General features: G+C 46.5%; 1 protein-coding gene across 2 annotated transcripts; it reads right to left on the bottom strand.

Annotated features, from left to right (window-relative positions):
• Window positions 1-153: 153 nt before the first annotated feature.
• On the bottom strand, window positions 154-18,402 carry CXCL12 (C-X-C motif chemokine ligand 12). Of its 2 annotated transcripts, XM_058841202.1 has the most exons (5): window positions 18,239-18,402; window positions 13,074-13,191; window positions 9,616-9,702; window positions 5,924-6,021; window positions 154-4,145 (listed from the first exon to the last, which is right to left on the bottom strand). In XM_058841202.1, exons 1-5 carry the CDS (start codon window positions 18,297-18,299, stop codon window positions 4,114-4,116), a joined length of 396 nt encoding a protein of 131 aa, XP_058697185.1. In that variant the 5' UTR covers window positions 18,300-18,402; the 3' UTR covers window positions 154-4,113. The 2 variants fall into 2 exon arrangements, with proteins under 2 accessions (XP_058697185.1, XP_058697186.1); XM_058841203.1 differs by lacking the exon at window positions 5,924-6,021 and having other exon boundaries at window positions 18,239-18,398.
• Window positions 18,403-18,894: the final 492 nt, after the last annotated feature.

Below are 18,894 nucleotides of genomic sequence, written 5' to 3' on the forward strand. Positions count from 1 at the left end.
TGCTGTGCCCTGGGAAAAGCAGCCCCAAGGACAGTGTTGTTCACATCTGTTCTTTTGTCAAACACACAGACTACATCTGAATGTATTTTCCTGAGTGGAGACTGTAGCTGTTCATTTGTGAAGAGAAAAAGAAAAAAAGAATCAAGCAAAAGCTTTATTCAGACATATATTTTTATTAAGAAAATTTTAAGTGCATACACATTTATGTGAGAAATTACAACAATATAAAAGTGTTTATTTTCAAAAATTTTCTATGAAAGGAGTAATTTCAAAAGCATAATATAACTCCTCCATAAAAGCTGCCTTACAGGAACACAAATGCTAAACCCTTTTCACATTATTTGGGAAGATACTTCTTTTTACTTAATAAAAATATAAAGTACAGTATTTACCACATTCTGACAACACAGAGTTCTTAAGGAATGGATGATGGGAGGTTCATGCAGCCCTTTTATCATGATACATTTTTCTTCTCTGTGGCAATCAAAGTTTCATGTTTTCAGACAAGGATTATCTTGGTGGGATGTTGATAAAGAAAAAATAATCAAATTTTACATGATGGATTCACAAAAACCTTGACTGCTATAAATCACATCACTCAGAACAAGTTGCCAGAGAAAAGGACCTTCTAGAGGCTAATAATGGGAACACAGCAACAAAAACTTCCATAGGAACTGCATTTTCAACAAAATGTGTATATTTAACTTTGAAAAAAGCTTTCATTGCAAAATAAACAGTCACCTTTGCTCAAACACCTTAATCAAAAACACATCAAAGTCACCCTTCATTTCATTCTTCCTCAGGCAGAATTCAGATAAGATATTTATACATAAAAGTATAAAGCTAGTATAAATAAAAAACTGACACAGCAATAAATATCATCTACTCTTAATATTGGGATTTGACAGCTGCACGTTGAAAATACCCACATGATGATTTCACATTCATGGAAGCTGCTTTTTCAGCATGGTTCAGTGTTATCTCTTTTTCCCTCCTCTTCACATGTGGTCCCTACCTCACTCCCATCTCCTCATGCTTCCTTTCCCTGACTCTGTCTTTGGTCAACAGTTCAAGGCAGAAAACCAAGTGCTCTCCCCAAGTGAGGGGCTGCCAGTGCTGCTTCTCAGCCTGCTCTGGTCCTGCCATCAACGGGACAAACACGTGGTGCACTGGGACAGCCCAGTGCTTGATCCCTCTGGTGCAAAGGGCATGGCTGCTCACCCCAGTACATCTTGCAAATAATGTCAGGCTAACAGCAAAGCTTCCCACTCAAGGCTAAATTTTGGTCCAAAGCAAGAGAAAGCTTTAAAAAGGTCTCACTTAAGTCTCTGGCCAGGTCTGTGTCACCTCTGCATTCACACTGTGCTCAACCTCACCCAGGTGAGGGTCACGGTGCTGGCCCCTGAGAGCAGCCCCATGCCCTGAGTGGTCTCAGACACACGGGAAGTGAAGCATCACCGGCACAGAGGTGTCAGTGCCCAGTCTCTGTGGGGGCTGTTACAGCCCCCAGAGCACCCAGACAAACACCTGGCTGTAAATGGTCCCCTGCCTTAGATGGAGTGCATTTTCCTCCTGCTGCTACTCATGCATTTCTCCCAGGAATTTCTGCCCCTGCTTTATCACAGCCTGCCCCTGCAGCCCCTGGAGGAAAGGCTGACAGGAGAGCCCCTTTCCTGCAGTACCTCTTCTACCTGGCTATCCCGTCCAGAGCCGCGTTCCTGGGTTCGGCCGGGGTGCTTCAGCACTGCCCATCCCAGTGCTCCTGTCAAAGCAGTGTCTGCCCAGGCTGTAATGTGGGGTTGGCATGTTCCCAGGGACCTGTCCCTGCTGCTGCTCACCCCAGATGCACTCCCTGATAATGAGGACTGCAGCAGAGCACTGGAAAGCTGTGCAGCCACATCTACCCACCCCAGCGTCTCACCGCCTGTTTTCCTCTGGAAACAAAACTCTCACAGCACCTATCATCACGAGCAAAGCATGCTGCTGAACCAAAATCAGAGGATTATGTAATTCTCCATTTACTGCAGGGGGAATCAATCAGACTTCAGTCCCTTGATAGTAGTTATGTGTGAAGAATGCACTTTCCTGGGTGACTTTTTCTGCAGTCATTCTTGGCTTGGACACTCACATGTCCACCTCTGGCAAACCACCGGCAAATACAGGTACATGTGTGGGACAGGGAATAGAACCTAGGATATCAAATACAGTCCAGGAAACATAGAAGAAACCCTGGTTTTCTCATAAAATTTGTTTCTTTCTGTCCCCTTCCAGGAGAGGATAATATCCTACTAATATTAAATCAAAACTCCAAATCTCATCAAGTACAGTGGTACCAGACCTTTCAAAACAGAGACACAATATACTTAAAGCACCAGGCTGGTAATGATAACAAGAGAAGGAACGTCAAAATCACAAACACAAATATTTTAGGCACAGCAGTTTGTTTCTGCTTTAAAGCAAATGAGGTGAGGTGTTCCCAGTGGAAGGCCTCTCTGCAATAGGCCTGTTTTGCAGAAAGGAAAATACAAGATTTTTACCTGAATCCACATGGAAATAATGTAGTCCCTGGATAGCCAAAGTGCTTCTTTGGCACTAAAAATGCCTACCACAAAAAGGAGAGTGAAATACCCCTCTCAGTGTTCCTGACACAGGCTGCAGGGAAGAGGGAAGATTTCTTTTGAATCAACCAGCTCAAAAAAGACAATCTTACAACATTTTTTTGTTTACAATACAAACACAGATACATACAAATACAAGCATTGTGCTGCACAAATGTGCTTCCCCCCAGATGTCAGTGCACAGCATGACATGATCACTGCCGTGCTGCAGATGTCTTTCCATGCCATATAGCAGATATTGTGTATACAGGAAGGAATAAGGAGAAAGAAACTTCTGGCTTAGAGAGGGGATCGGTGCAAGGAGTGGTACCTGTCCCAGGCTGTGCTTTGCAAAGGGAATTCCAGAGGCTATCCTGCTCACCAGCAAGCCCATGAGGTCTGGTGAACTGTGAGTGTTGGCCTTCATTTCCACCTCTCTCCTTCCACAAACTGCACAGACCCTCTCTTGCCCCAAGCATCTCTTCTCCCCAAGATGTGGCCAGATATCCTCTTCTGGGTAATCTCCAGAGCAATCAGGGATGTCACTGCCCTCAGGCAGGTGTGACTGTTCAGTAGCCCAGCTTTGGTAAAGGGTGAATGAATCTCAGCCTTTTCACTTCAGTGCAAAGCCAGGCAGGCAAGTTGAAGTCACCTCCTGTGGATGGGTGGGATCCCTGCATGGCAGCGTATCTGGCTCCTCCAGCAACTTGCAACATGATTGTGTGGTTATAGATTTAATAACCCATTCCTTCTTTTTGTTTAATTTGTCATCAGAAACACAGGAACATAGGAAATGCCAGATGACATCAGAACTGTATTGTGGCTCCTAACACAACTACTACAAACCAAGTATTAGCACCTTGCAATAGCAGATGTGCATTGATCTAGCTGCTCACAGCTGTCAGCAAGGTTTCTGATCTTCAGAGAAGGGCTTTAGCCCTGTAGCCCTGAGTTTAATCACTCACCCAAAATATCTTTAAATGCCACTCAGGGTAATGTCTGCTTTCATCAGTCTGATGCTTTTGAGCCTTCCTATGTTCTTGGTCTCTATGACTTCTGGAGGCAAGGAGTTCCACCACTACTTACACAACATCATTGCACTGTACAGTTCATGTCCTTCTAGGTTTAAAACTCCAGGAGACTTGCATGAACCAAAAGAAAGTTAAATAAAGCAGGACCTCTACACAACAAAGGAAATCAAATATTATATAATAACAGGGTTAGTTTAAATTGGTATCTGCCCCCAGTGCTAGGTAATAAACCAACCTGTATAAATTTATACTTTTCTCAAATAGTTACATCTTACTATATAAAAATAGCACTGTGAAAGCAAGCCAATTTGTGCAAGGGGGAAAAAAAAACCAAACGAAAGACCCCACCAAAAATAACCAAGAAAAAACCTTTGGAAATGCGTGAAGCGTTGCTTTTGTGCTGCATGTTAGCAGTGAAATGTATTCATTCCCTAATACTGGTTATCTGCTCTCTGGGTCCTACAGTAAGAAATCCTGTAGACGGCTTACAATGCTTGCCTCTTACATCTTGAACCTCCTGTTGATGAAGAAGAAAGTGAAACACTATTAAGGTTTATTTCAGTTGCAAAAGCTTTGTTATCAGGCCTAGTCAAACAGAAAATCTGTGTCTGGACTAACCCAAAGGCAGCCCCTCCAACCAGTAATTGCTGAACATTTTGGGAGAAGTTCTCCACAAGGAGCTACTGGGACCCAGCAGGGCAAACCCAGCAATGGGTGTTATTTTGGGCGGGTTGTGCTCATCACAGTTAGTAAGGTGTTCAGAACTAATACAGGAGGAAGGCTGGCTAGAAAGCTTATTCTGGACTTGAGAGCCAGAGCAGAGAATTATCGGTGGGCAAAGAAACTCGGCAAAAAATACAGCAGGGAAAGGAGAGATTAATCATTTGTGAGCAGCCCCACTGGCAGAGCAAGTGGCACTGGGAATGCCTCCTCTATCTGCTCCTATCCCACAACTCTGATGGAGATCATGGACTGCAGCTCCAGAGTGCCAGGTCTCCGTGAGGATGGAGGAATGTTGAGGGCAGCCCATGCTCTGCTCGTTCGGCTTCCACCGCGGGGTGGCTGGAGAGTAGAGGCAGCCAAAGTTCTGCCAGCCAGGAGCCACCCCTGAGCCTCCCTGCCCTGGGAGCTCACCTGGTGAGAGCAGCTGGGGACCACATCAGAGCCTGTGGTGACCAGCTGCCCAGGGAAGGCGACAGGCAGGGCAGGCAGGCACTGCACAGTAAACGTGTGAGGCCTGAAGGGCTGAGGTGGGCAGCTCACGTGGGGTGCAGACAGATGGAGTCTCCCATGCTCACACTGAGCATGGTACCCAGGAGAGTGTGGGTTAGGCATCACAGCAAAGTGCAAGTGTCTTGTGTGCATGGGTCACTCAGAACAAGGAGCCAGACTGTGCTGGTAGCCTCCAGGTTTTGTCTGAAGTGACCCCTATTCCTGCTCCAGGCTGATCGGCCTTCTGCAGCCTAAATGAGGTCACTAAGCCTGAGTTGCAAGCATCACAGGGTAAACACTGGGTATTCCAAAACTGATATCTCAGCACCTCTTGTCAAACACCCCTTCCAATGCCTGCTGGACAACTAAGGCTCTGTGACCACAGCTAGAGACTGTGACTCCCTGTAAAGGCAGTCTCAGAAAACTCATCTAGGCACAAAGACAATGACTAAACCATGAGGAAAAATTTTCCTCTGAAGATATCTTTTCCAATATTCCACAGCAGTAGTCCTATTTCTTTTGGTGCAGAAAGGCAGGACAAACCACCTCTCTGAGGAAAAACCTGGGACATCCAGAGCATTGGCTCTGGATATAACATCATTCTCTGGGACTTGCCTAGCATCTCCCACAGGAAAGGCATCGACCAATCACCCATGCACCACATCACGTTGTCACCACGTGGTGCTGCATTTCTTGTTAAAAAACACCAGTGGCAAATTCACAGCTGTTAGTGTTTAACTCTGTCAGTTTGATATTGGAGCTAAAACGAATAGGGCTCCCAAACCTTTACCCTGTTTTTGACTTTGTTTCAGGTTTATATTGGTCTTTTTGTGTGTCCGTTTTCCCATTTGTAAAATGAAAATCATCCCACATCTGTTGTAGCTAAGCTTTCCCCCTGCTTTGAGAGTTTTATCTGTATAATACTCCTTTTCTGGAAGGGGAGAAATGTTATCCTCAACAAATATGGGGGGAAATGGAGGTCTGGATAGGCTAATATATTTGCCCAATGTCCCATAAGATGGTCAGTGGAAGAGCAGGGACTTCAACCTGAGGTGTCCCAGCTCAGAAACTAATGCCTCCTACCATTCTTTCTCCCTGGAGACTTTAGTGGTGTTGCACGGGAAGGGCAGAGTGGGCCCCGTTTCTTCTGTTGCTTTTTTTTATGAGTGCGATGACGTGGTCTAAATTAAAAGAAAAATACAAAAAAGACTGCCATAAATTATCCATATACAAAGGCCTCGTTCACATTTACCCTATGGTCCCTTCATACCTTGCTGGCAGGGTGCAAATGTAACATCCCCTTTCATATAACCTCTGTCTGAGAGAAATTCCAGACAAGTAGAAGTGTCCTGGTGGAAGAACATTTGTAAACTCTAAGGCCAGAACAACCCTTTTACCCAAAATGTCAAAGCCTCCCCAAATGCCTTCCAGAGCTTCTCAGGCAGGAGCCTCATCATCCAAAACACTCCCCCTGAGATACAGTGGAAGCAGAGGGAGCTGGACTTCTGGCTTCCCACACAGTATTCCTGCTGACATCAGCAAGAACCTGTGGCTACTCTGAGGGGGTTTGTGGGCATTTGGTGCCTTAAAACAAGGCTGTAAAGGTAATCACCCACATTGTCCCCTTCATGTGGGGCCTTGACCCAGCCCACACTTGGTGGAGTACTGGGAGGTTGCTGTTCTGGCATCTTGTGTTTCAAACAGTACTTACAAATTAGCTCAAAAATTAGGAAGAGCTGCTGCACCAGGGTTTGGAAGGCAGCGGCAGGGCTTGGCTGCCAACACAGACAGCCCCTACATATTCAGTTTCTTTTCCTTTCTCCCAGTTGGCTTAATGGAAAGATTTTTCCCAAGTGACTTTGTTATCTTCTCCAAATCCATCAAATCTCTCTCATGTGTCTACAGTAGCCACTGAGCTTAATGGACTCCGGCTTCAAGGCATCTTGAAGTGAGGGAAGTTCTGAAGTGAGACTGTATTAACATGATGGTGGGAAAGATGGGCTTTGTTAACTCTGTAAAGGCCTGATTTTGCATATCCTTGTACAAAGGAAGGAGGGAAAGGGAGTCAATGTACTCTAAATGATGACTGGGATTGTGCAGAAGTGATCAAGGATTTGTTAGCTATTTCAAGAAAGGACTGATTTGCCCCATGTCTATCAAATGGATGAATGTTGAATGATGGTCACAGCAGCTGCACAATGATTTTTAAAGCCAGTTAAGGAATTTGGATTCCTGACAGCCTGAATGTGTTTTACTGATGTCTCATGTATATATTACATGGAGATGTGATGAATATAAAGCAATAATAAATGCTAAGCAGAATTAGTGAGCAAAATAATTCCCTAGTAAAAACCATTTCTGGTCTCATATTTAACTGTATTGGACTACTATTTTAAGAACTTTTCCTTGCCCTTAGCTGCAAATTATAACACTGAAGATATTCTCATATTGAAGTACTGGTATAGATTGTCTTCACAGTTTGGATTCTACTTAAGCAATTACAAGAGCCCTTTCTACAAAACGTATTGATTTTATTACAGAAAAATAAATTCCCATGTACAATTGGGTTTTTATAACATGAAACAATTAGCCATTTTATTGCTAGTGCATATAGGGTAATGTCACATTTCATACAATTTTGGTACAAGTGAAAAAATATAATATATGGCTGATTGAAACTGATAGCTACATTAACATTTATAGATCTATATAGATTCATTTTACAAGCTGTTAGTAGTTTATAGGGATATCGGTGTTTTAAACTACCAACACTCATATGGCTCCAATTCAAATATATGAATCGTTTGATGCGCTATAAATATATTCCAAAGTACATTTCATTGAAGAAGTCAAAGCTGTGCACTAAAATATATCAAAAACATGCCTTGTGAAAATGCTACAGACAGAGCTCTTACTGTCTGTGGAGCATGAAAATGCCACTGGCATTACTAGTTGGAAAATGGACACAATGCCATGATTAGGTGGTAGAGATATATGCTTTCTGCCATCTTACTTCATAGAGCTGAGACCAAATCCTCCCTTGTTACTCAGTGTAAACCAGGATGAGTCCACCAAGTTGGCAGAATTGCTTGTGTATTAGCATTTGGTAAACAAAACCCAGAATCTGGCTGGAGATCAGGCAGACTCACTGGTTTCAGTAGAGCTGGTCTCAGATCTTCACTAGTGGTAGTGAGAGCAGAACATGCTCCAGCTGAGTTGCTCCCATAAGTCAGACAGGCACATAATCATACTTGCCCAACCTTGCAGGTTTATAAAATGCCTCCTAAATCTCAGGTTGGGGATAATAGCAAACAGAAACTTAAGCAGGAGCTTGAGGGTTTTCCCGGTTTGTAAAACCAAGTAGCCCAGGTCCCTAGGATATTCAGCATGGTCCACATCCTGCTCTTAGGTTCAGTTGTGCCTAATCCCAAAGCCATTCTGGCAGCATTAACCTGGATTACCTCTGCAGAGAATTTGTCCAAAGGACAAAAGGGCTGAGTGCTGGCAGCAAAGAAGGCACTGAGCATCAGATGAGATGGGAGGAGCTGTCAGGGCTGGAATCACATTGACTTTGTTAGCTGGCTTCCCTTCTTCTTCCTCCTCACTCTTCTGCCCCAGTGCAGTCCTCAAAAGGGACACATGGAGGAACCTCTCTACTTCTGGTGGCATTTCCCCCCTTGCTTATTGTAAAAACACAGGGGGACAAAGAATTTTTTTTTTTTAAACTCTGCCCCTTGTTTGGCAGATGCATTTACAAAGCAAACAGTGGAGATCATTCAGGTACCTGTGCCTCACATCTGCCCTGGGGTCCTACCTTCCCAATAATACATTGTTTTTGCAAATGATGAGATTCCAGCCCTGCCTTCACCCTACAGATGCAGAGGGGACAAGGTTCAGCAGGGTTACAGCGCAGTTACTGTGGGGTGGGAATGTGATGGCAAGGGCAGGGATACTGAGTGCACAGGTAGGCTAGAGCTGGCCAAAATGCTGCTGCTGGATCAACCAAAGCCCAGGGCTCTGGGTAACCAAGGAAATGCTTTGTACCATCATTTGGTATGTACCATCTTTCAGTGCTGGAAGGCTGGAGCCCTCCCCTGCAGTTCAGCAGGTGCTCAGTGTTGCTCTTTTCAGCATAAAATTGAACAGAGATGGGCTGAGTCCACCTCAAAGTAGACATTTTCAACCATTTTCAAGGGGAAAAAAAAATAGATTTAAAAAGGCCACATCAGCCAAGTTTGGCTGGTATTGTGGGAAAGGCTTATTCATGGCAGCTCATCGTGCCTTGGCCAACATTAACAGCATTCCACACTGGGCAGCAGAGAAACAATTTTTAGCACCAAGAATCCCTAGGCCTCAGCTGCCTGTGCAAACAGACACCCAGTGTAACATGGAGAAGGGGCTCCAAAGACACCAGAACAATATAGATTCTGAAGTAATTCTGAAGTAGTAGTTTGGTTGGGTAAGAAAGGGCATAAAGGAAGAATTTTCCTTGGGAGAACAGCTTTTTTTTTTTTTTTAAGAGGATAAGTTTCGGACCCCAGAACATACTCATTAGCATAATTTTTGCCTCAAACCCTGGCAAAATTCTTAGTTTAACATCTAGGATATATTAGAAACTGTTGTTTTAATACAAATTAGGTCAACTCCAAACCCTTCTTTGAAACAATATCTGATTCCACAAGCATTTTGTCCACGTGGTAAAAGCCAGCCCTTAACGTTCTACCCTTTAATAACTCAGGATGTTAGCTGTTAAGTCCATTTGTCTCTTGCCTTACTTGTTTAAAGCTTTCTCCAGATATTCCTGGATCCACTTTAACTTGGGATCAATGCACACTTGCTTGCTGTTGCTCTTGAGCCTTGCACTGCCAAAGGAGAAAAGTCAGAGTGAGTCTGGTGTGAAAAGCTCCTCAGCCCACACCCACCACCCCACCCCTGTGCCTTATTCTCCTTGGGTGCCAGTGCTGCTCTTGGTTAACCCATGAACAGGATGGGTTATTTCTCTCACCCACCTATTATAAATATTCCTGGTTTGGAAACCATCTGTCTCCTCTGACAGGCTCTTGTGGTCTGTACTAGGAATCACGTGGGACTGGAACAGACACAGAACTTGAATCTAAGACTTCCAATTCATACCTGGACTATTAATAAGTTCAGTGCCAACAATGGAAAAAAATCACTTGGAAATACTGACATGGTAAATATAGGTAATTTTTGTAAGAAATTGATTAAGAACAGCTTTTAGATTCAACCCAAAACTGAAGTTTCACATGTTCTGAGGACACCTCTTGGATGTTCTGAAAGAAAGGGTGTGGTCACTTGCCAGTGCTTTGTTTTATACAAGACTGAATTAACAAGTGGCAGGGAGGAAGACAACTGAAGGTATCATAGTGCCAGAGGCAAGTTTCCCCTCATGCATTCACTCAGCATTGGAGACAAAGGCAGAAACCTCCTGAGGGGTTTCTCCTGGATGTCCAAGCTGTACTTCCCACAGCCAGCATTTTAGCTAACTTGAATTCCCTGTGAATTTGACATTTGGGCTATCTGAATATCTCATGGACAAATAGCTTTTCATCAACAGATCTCACCCTCCAGGGATCTCAGGACCTCTCAAGAATTGTTATCTCCCACATTCACTGCAGCACCCTGCCTCTGCCCCAGCTGCTCCAAAACTTCCCTCTTAACAGCCTGCCTGCCTTGGGAAAGTGCAGACAGCAGCAATTTTATGGAAGTGCCCATATGAGTGAGTTCAGTACTTGTTTAAACATTTACTGGATGGAAGCCATAATGTTCCTCCCTTAATAAAATGAAATCTGCACAATACAAAACGATGGCGTAAGAAATAACCGGTCAAAAAGGCTCCTTGGTCTGAAGTTATGCAACAACACAGTTGTAACATAAACACATCCAGGATCTGTCCTGCCACCCCTGAGCCAGAAAAAGAGATGAATGGGCCTAATTCATATTTCCCTTACAGCAGTGCCAAGCTGGAGCATTTCCAGTTAAGTGATACCAACAGAGTGTAAGAATGGATTTGCTGATGTTAGCAATGCCTGGGAAATCTTGGGCTGACCTCACAGGGTACAGAAGCAAAAGCACACGTAACCAGTCTCCAGCCACATTCAACACAATTCCTCTCACCTAATATTACCTCTCACCTAATACTGAGACACTGATTTCTTCAGACATTCATTACTGAGCTATCATCCCCTGCTCCTTGTGCAAGGAAGAGACATAGGAAATGGTATGGACTGTTGAACCTGGACTGGTTTAGGTGTCTACTTGGTAAAAATGCTCATTTCCCTGTACTGAACAGCAAGGAATTTGTGGAAAGGAAGCAAGGAAAGTGTGGACTTTCTACTTTGAGAAGTAGACATTTACAGAGGAGGTCACTGGATTTGGAGAGATGATTTCCAATAGAATGAAAGACACAAGCTTGCTCTTAGGCTTTTTGTTCAGGTAAAACTCCCCTGTTTTATAACAAAATATATAAGGAAAATATACTTGTGCAAAAAACAAAAAACAAACCCCACAAAATATCTTCTAGCAAGTGTGCTTCACTTAGATTCTCTGTTCCTGAAATGGCAGCTTTTAATTTATTTATACTTTCATTGTTTAATGCTTAAAATGAATCAAGATGAGAAATTCATGTGTTAGTTTTGATTAATTTAATCTCCTGTTTTGACAAAGGCCTAGTTTGAAGTCATGTTTCAAAGGTATTTGGAGAGATATTTTAAGTACCTTGCTTGTCAAAATAATAAAAAGAAGGTGAACTAGAGGTTCGTAAGTTCTGTGTACCACAGACAAACATATTGGGGTCAAGAATGGGCACGGCAAGAATGTGAGATGTTTCTATTTCTGTATTTCATGCTCCAATTTATCTCTAATTACTATAATCCTACATTAATTAAGAGATAAATATATACTCTACCCTGTCTTAAATGCTGTAATTTTCTTGAAACTATTCCAGAAAATTCCAAATTCCTTAAAAAGCCTTAGCACTGGGATTCTTATGACATCACTGACAGTCCCAGAACACAAATCCATGCACTATTGCATGCTTGCCACCATAATTTTTTGTAGTTAGAGATGGGAGTTAGTCACAGCTGGTTTTGCTATTTTTCTGAAAGGAAACTATTTCTCAGCTGAGGCTTACATTTTTCTCACTGTCCTCCACCAAATCCTAAGGCAGAAGCACATGATAAATCGTGCATGATATATACAGAGTGGTTTAAAATAGGAAAAAATAAACCCAACATACTAATAAAAGCTGGTTCATGAATGGATGCACGCTCACATAAATTCCTGAGCAGTCTTGCAAAAACACATCAGTTTTCTGAGTGCAAAAATGTTTTGGATGACAAAAATTGATTTTTACAGCATTTGAGTTGCAAGAGGAAAGGCTCAATATATGGGTCAAAGACAGAACCAATAACGGGATCACTGCACAGAAACCAAATCTAGTCCCTGACACCCTCTTATAGAACCTAACAGAAGTTGAGAGTAGTAAGGTTCCCTTGCAAGTAAAAGATAAATGCTGTTATTTTTTCCTTCAGAAGGTTTTGAATTTTGTGAGGGGGTCACCCATGAAGAAATGAACGAAAAAAGACCTTCCTAAAACATGCACACACAAATCTACAAACATACAAACAAACAAAATCCCAGTGTTCCCTGAAAACGAGGGTTGTTTTCCAGCAAAAATAAATAGGTTATTCTCCATTGGGAACCGATCTTTCTGTTCTGCTGCAATTTACTGAGTCGGTCCCTGCCTGCCAAGCATCCCTAGATTAGTCCACCACACTTCTAGGGTCTGTACCTCCTGTGGAGGATACATGGGACACGTGAAGGAATTCCTTTTGCTCGTTTAGCTCCACTCTATGGAGAAGTGACCCATTAGAAGACTCAGAGCGCTATGAAGTTTTTACCCCAAGGTGTGAAGCTCCACATCCAAGAAGCCTGTCTGACATTCCTGCTCACATACCCACGGAGGAGCAGGACATGGGATCACACAGTAATAGGGAGATCACAGAGAACGCAGCAGGGAAACAATCAGCTGGGCTCCTTTATGCTGGGTAAAGCAGGCTCCAGCTGTCTCTGACACAGGGGGTGAAGAGATGGATTGGGAGCCACGGCACAAGGCAGACTGAAATTCAAGCACCAGAGCAGGCACCAGCTCTGTGACTCTTCTTTTTGATACCCAAGATTTGCACCCAGCTGAAAAGAGCAAGAGACTTACACAATCTGAAGTGAGCAGTTGGGTGTGGAGAGGATTTTGAGGTGCTTAATATTGGCTCTTGCCACGTTGCTCTCGTAGAATCGACAGGGACATCGGTAAGTCAGGCTGACGGGTTTCTCTGCGGGACAAAGGGAGGGAAAGGACACGTTACCTCTTCTCCCGGCCAGCGGCACAGATACACCGATCCGGGCTCACAGGGTCAGGGCTCAGGGAAAGAAACGCCCTCCAAACATGCAGGTGGGAAAAAAAAACCAAACCAACAAAAAACAACAACAAAAAAACCCCCACCACAGCAGAAAAGCTGTAGCTTTGGGAGAGCATTTGCCCACAGCTCAGAGCACAATCTCTTCAGCTCAGTGCCCAGCCTTTCAATAAGGGTGCGTGGGATTTTGGAAGACAAAAGAAGAGGGAGAGAAAATAGAGATAAGTAAAATCGAAGAGATTAGAATAAGGAGCCACTCCATTGTGCAAGGATGCTCCTGGTAATTAGACAAGATAAAGGCCAAAAGAGGGGGCACTTGTCCGCGGTGTTGTTCTACTCAAACGATTTTGACCCGAGGCCAAATTAGAAGGTAACCAGAAGAAAGCGATGAATTCCAGGGAGTTCAGATCAAAACGGCTCGGCTCAGGTGCAGGCTTTTCACAGGGGACTTAGAGGCTACAGAAAAGCTCTGGTTTTGCAGACGTTCCCAGGGCCCAGCTGACCTTTCCCCACCGCAGCCAGCCCTGGCTCCCAACAGAGGTACCCGCACAAGAGGGTGAGGCTCGGGGATGCCAGATCCCAGCGGTTTCACATAAGACACTTGGGAGTCTTTTGAATTTCTATCCTGCGGCTAAGTAAGGCAATCGAGGAGACAGCTATTAGCCAGAGCATCCTCAATACACTATACAGGGGCCACCAGACTGGATGAGAGTTCTGTCACTGGCATCACTAGGGACAGAATTAAGTTTAACCCCCTAGGCTAAAAATCTGCCATGTATATGCATGCAGGACTGAGAAAAGCAGCCTGGCGCCCACCACAGCCCGATTTCTCTATGGGACAACTTAATTACTGGCAATCAAATGCATATAAGTAAAGTCTTCACTCGGAGTGCAAGTTTGAAAGCTTCATGCACAATAAAATATAAACACAGAAGCCTTGCCTGAAGTCTAAGAGATGCCTAAGACTTTAAAGAATTTCCCAGCGGAGCTGTTTTCAGCCTCTGGGAGGAATTAAGTTCATACACCTAACCCTTAAAACCTGGCTCATGCTGTAGTTGGTCAGATCTATATCTGATCGGGGCTTGAGATCCCATATGGCAATCTGCCATCCTGTTTGTTTAGCCACACAGGAATACTTGCAGCATCCAAACCCGGTTCCCTTTAAAGGCAAATGGGGAGATAAGAGCAAGGAAGGGACTGGAATTCCTAAACAGCTGTCTAGGAAGGTGAGAAAAGAGACAGGTTCTACAAGTGCAGCAGATTTACATATACTGCATGTTTATCGATGCCTGTCTCTAGCACCAGAGAAAACAGAGTGAAATAGTTCTGTCCTGAGGAGGAAACCCCCTTTTTTTCCAGTGTCTCTATCAAGAGATGAGGCAGAATCAGATCACACAGGAGAGGAATTAATTAGTGGGAGTAGAGCTTCTCCTGACACACCAGAATCTGGACTATAAAATGAAAAAAAATCTAAGGACTTTTCTCTCAGTTTTCTGGCACTCCAAACAGTGGTTCCACCTATGAGTTAAAATTCTGCAGGGGAGGAGGAAGGAGGGCTACAGAGAGAGCCTTGAGAACATGGATTAGACTGGCTAGTGCTAATGTGGAAAGGAGTGAGGAAGGTACTAGGATTTCCCACTGCAAATCTGTGCCTGATAACTACACATCTGCGAATTTGTATTGGAAAGGGAGGCTGAAACCGAATACAGTCATACAACAATTCTCAGCACAGCTGCAGTGATAGTGTCTCTGCAAGCTTGTCCCAACCGAGTTTAAGCCAGCTTTAACTTAAACAATGTGCAAGAGATGAACTGTTCAGATCCATGATTTGATAACGCAATCCTGTCCTCTCTCAGACTCGGGGTGGGATTTTCAATCCCATACCACTTCAAATCAGGAGCAGAGAAAGTATAACCATGACTAAACATATTTGTAAGTTCCTAAATTGTTTCTTGCCCAAGAAAAGACATCTAGCACAGCAAGGAAGAGGGGACGCCCCAGTGTTCAGTGTTCTGACACCCCAGTGCGACGTGGAATGACAAATCCCCTCCGAGCACAAGAATCCCTTTGGTATTTCTGTGTGCCTTTCTCGGTGATCAGGAGCAGGCGCTGAGCACCAGGGAGAGGCAGCACAGGCACCCACTGGGTCAGCTCTGTATCACCAACAGGGAATCAGTAACTCCTGCTCCTGCCCTTGTCTCACCAGGCTGAAAACCAGGGAAAACTGGTGCATGTGGCATCTTCCAACACATGAACCCCCACCTTCCAAAAGTAGGACGGGGAAGGGGCTGTTTGGAGTCTGTAATTTAGGAAGAGAACATTTCTGGTCTTACTCTGAGGCTGACAAACACATTCCTTATCTCCTTTCAAAATTTGAAACATATTGTTGCACTTACATTAGAACTGATTAAGCTGACTAATTAATCTACCAATTTGTACTGTGAGTTCTCTGATATCTATCCAACGCTGAGCGCAAGGTGAAGCCAATCCCTCAGTACAGCAAATTAGTATAATCTGTTAATTGCCTTATTACATGAAAACATATAACTGATGGCACACAAAGCTTTGGAGGCCTTTATCTGGCACATTTGGTTAAAATGGACGAATAGAGTCAAGAGTTACAGAACAGCCAGATGCTAGTTTGACACCTCAATGCCATTCCTTCAGACTAATTTTACTTAGACATAAAGAGAACATCTCTGTTGGCCTTGACTAGAAGAGTTTGAAGGGGTCTGGGGGTTCTGTGTTTTGGAATTTTTTTAATAATAAACAGTTTTATTCTCTAACTCAGACTGAGTATTGTTGGCTCTGAACACCTACTTTTGCCGACAAATTCTATCTAGAGACAAAGCATACACAAAATACTCTGTGTGGCCACTTGTCAGTGCTGGAAAATACCTATTTAATCCCATAGGGGTCTGCTTCTCTTTACCCACACTGGAATTGGAGAGTAAGGGAAGAAGTGAGTTGCCGGTTCTGCTGCAGAGTTATCAGTAACTTACTGTGTGGACGAGGAAGCTCTGGATGCTTGAATAGAGAGGGAAGCTATATCCAGGCAAGCAGGCTGGACATGAACAGACAAAACTTTTGATGGAAGCATCATTTTACTTCTGTTCAGCCTAGAGTGCATTTCTCATTATCAGGAGATAGTTGATAATTTTTAAGTGTAGAACAGCTCAGCTTCCCTGGAAAGTGAGGCTGGGATAGACAGACACAGCTTTACCAGGTAACTAAGAAGAATTCAGAGCTCACCTGCCCCCCAGCACAAGGCAGCCCTTTGAGCCCTCACATCTGGATCAGGGCTGAGAGCACCGCATGATGTACCAAGCAGGCAAAAATCTCCACTCTTAACACTGCAGGACGGTGGGGTCACTTTCCTCACAGTGGTTTCTCTCCAGCCCCTGTGAGCCATTTCCTTCCTCAGGTAGCCGGGTCCCCACACGCTTATCCCGACATAAGACACCCACTGCCAGCAAAGGAGAGCAGCGGCGCTGGGGGCGAACCGAGCTGCAGCTGGGCAGCTCTGCCGGCCTCCCAGCACTGAGCAAAGTGCTGCCAGAGGGAGGAAAGGGGGAGGAGAGCCCCTGAGCCCCGGTGCCTCCCTCCCGCGCCTCCAGACCTGCGGAGACGTGGGAAGCCCGCTCAGGTACCCCGGCACCGGCGGCCCCAGCCGCTCGGGAGCTGGTGATGCTGGCGGCCAGGGGCTGCAGCTGGCACTGCCCCCCGTGGTCCCGGCTCTGCTCTCGCTACCTGCCGCTCTCGCCTCGCAGCCCGCAGCCCCGGGGTGGTGGATAGGGCGAACGCGGCGGGGGCCGGAGCCGGAGCCCACCTGCCCGGGACTTTGGAGCCTCTCCGGGGCAGTGCCGGCTCCGTGCTCCAGCGGGACGGGGCTGTTGTGCCCAAAGGCATCGCGGAAATCTTCGGGGAAAATTAACTCTCTCAGGCTAAACAACGAGGGAATCGGAGGGCATCCTCTGCCTCCGGTGGGTTCCCGCGTGGGGAACACCTAAATTTCCTTCGCCAGAATGGGAGAATAGGACGGGAGCGGCGGTTTGAGAAAGCGCTCCTTACCCAAACAGAGAGCTTTCGAGGAGGGCCAAGAGACGGCAAGTCTCTGCCAGGTGAGAAGCCAGCCGCACGAGGAGCGTCCGGAGGATGCCCAGAGGTTGCGGGCAAAGCCCTCGCCCCGCCACGCTGCCCCGCGCGGTCCCCGCACTCCCGGCCCGGGGGCACAGGATTCCCTGCGGGACGAGGAGCAAAAAGCGCGGGTTGCCGCTGTGTCTGGGGCTGTCCGAACGCGGAGGCTTCCACAGAGCACAGTTGGCAAAGTAAGCTGGGCAGCTGCAGCTGCCACCGGCCTGCGGGCGGGACAGCGGGGAGCGGCGGGCTGCGGGAGCCGCGATCCCCCAGAGCTCCCGTCCCTGCAGCTCCCTGCGGCCCCGAAACCTCCCCGTGCACCGCGCCGGGGGTGCGCTAAGTGCCTGCCCAGTGACCGCTTTGGCTCGGCTCTGCCCTGACCGAGGAAAGATAGAGCACGACAGAGGACAGAAGAGGAACAGAACAACCGCCTGTTTCTAATTTCTTGTAACTTTTAGGGTTGGGGTTTTTTGTTAGAGGGGAAAGTCGATATGCATATTTTCAGCCGAACCACCTCCCTGCAAGGCCGAGCGCTGTTGAAAGTCTTCCCCCAGACGACTTCGATCTGGAGCGAGTTTGGCAGAGAGGACCGCTTTGGCCAGCTTTTTGAAAAAAGCCAGGAAGGGATGGAGGAGAGGGAGGAATGGGAGCCTGCCTACTTCCAGCTCAGTACAGCCATCGCTCTGGCTCTCCAGACACATCTGAGCCGCGGCCGGAGCCCGAGCCGGGAGCGCGGTGTAGCTGCGAGGAGAGCGGGGATTTCCGCGGGACCATCGCTCCCGGCCGGGCTGCCGGCAGGAGCGGCACAGCCCCGCAGCTCACTTACCCTCCGAGAGGGAGATGACGGCCAGGGCGAAGGCGAGCAGCGCCAGGGCGCGGAGGTCCATGCTGCGGCGGCTGGAGGAGGCGGGCAGGCGCTGCTCTGCTCGTCCCGGCGGCCGCGGCGCTCTGCTGGCGGCCCCTCCGCCCCTCCCGCTATACAGGGGCCGGGGGCGGGGGGAGGAGAGCCAGGGGGAGTAGCTAGACTGTGATTTATTGCCCGTGGCATGTTATTACATCCTTCCTCTGCTAAAAATGGTTGGAAAGGAACCAAAAGAGCGAGGGCTCCTCGCTTCGCTCTGTCAGCCCGGCAGGCTCCCCCCAGGCACAGCGCCTGTGCCCCAGCTCCGCGCTCCGAGCCCCCCCGCGGGACCGCCGGCTCGGGGCTGCGGCGGTGACCGGCATCACCGCCACCCCATCCAGCCCCAGCCGGGGGAAGAAAGCTGTTTCCTCACCAAACTGTCCCACCCCGGCTCGCCGGCTCCTGAACCAGAACTGCTGGAGCCGGGATAGCGATGGGAGACGCATCCCTTAAGTGTTCACACCGGGGAGAGAACAGAACTTCCCCTTCACTTTCATGGGCGCGAATCTAGATTTACACCGGTGCCCTGGGCATCATGTACAGCGCCTTATACGAGGCATCTTCCCAGAAGTTTATGTGGG

This window comes from Poecile atricapillus, chromosome 6 (assembly GCF_030490865.1).
Source record: "Poecile atricapillus isolate bPoeAtr1 chromosome 6, bPoeAtr1.hap1, whole genome shotgun sequence".
Classification (NCBI taxonomy): domain Eukaryota; kingdom Metazoa; phylum Chordata; class Aves; order Passeriformes; family Paridae; genus Poecile; species Poecile atricapillus.

Bases quoted from the DNA above. Each gene is read 5' to 3' on its own strand.
- CXCL12 (XM_058841202.1), bottom strand. From the start codon at position 18,299: ATGGACCTCCGCGCCCTGGCGCTGCTCGCCTTCGCCCTGGCCGTCATC. The intron at 13,192-18,238 runs GTAAGTGAGCTG...TTTGTCCCGCAG, and splicing joins CGTCATCTCCCTCTCGGAGG to AGAAACCCGTCAGCCTGACT. The intron at 9,703-13,073 runs GTAAGTCTCTTG...CTCCTTTGGCAG, and splicing joins AACTGCTCACTTCAGATTGT to TGCAAGGCTCAAGAGCAACA.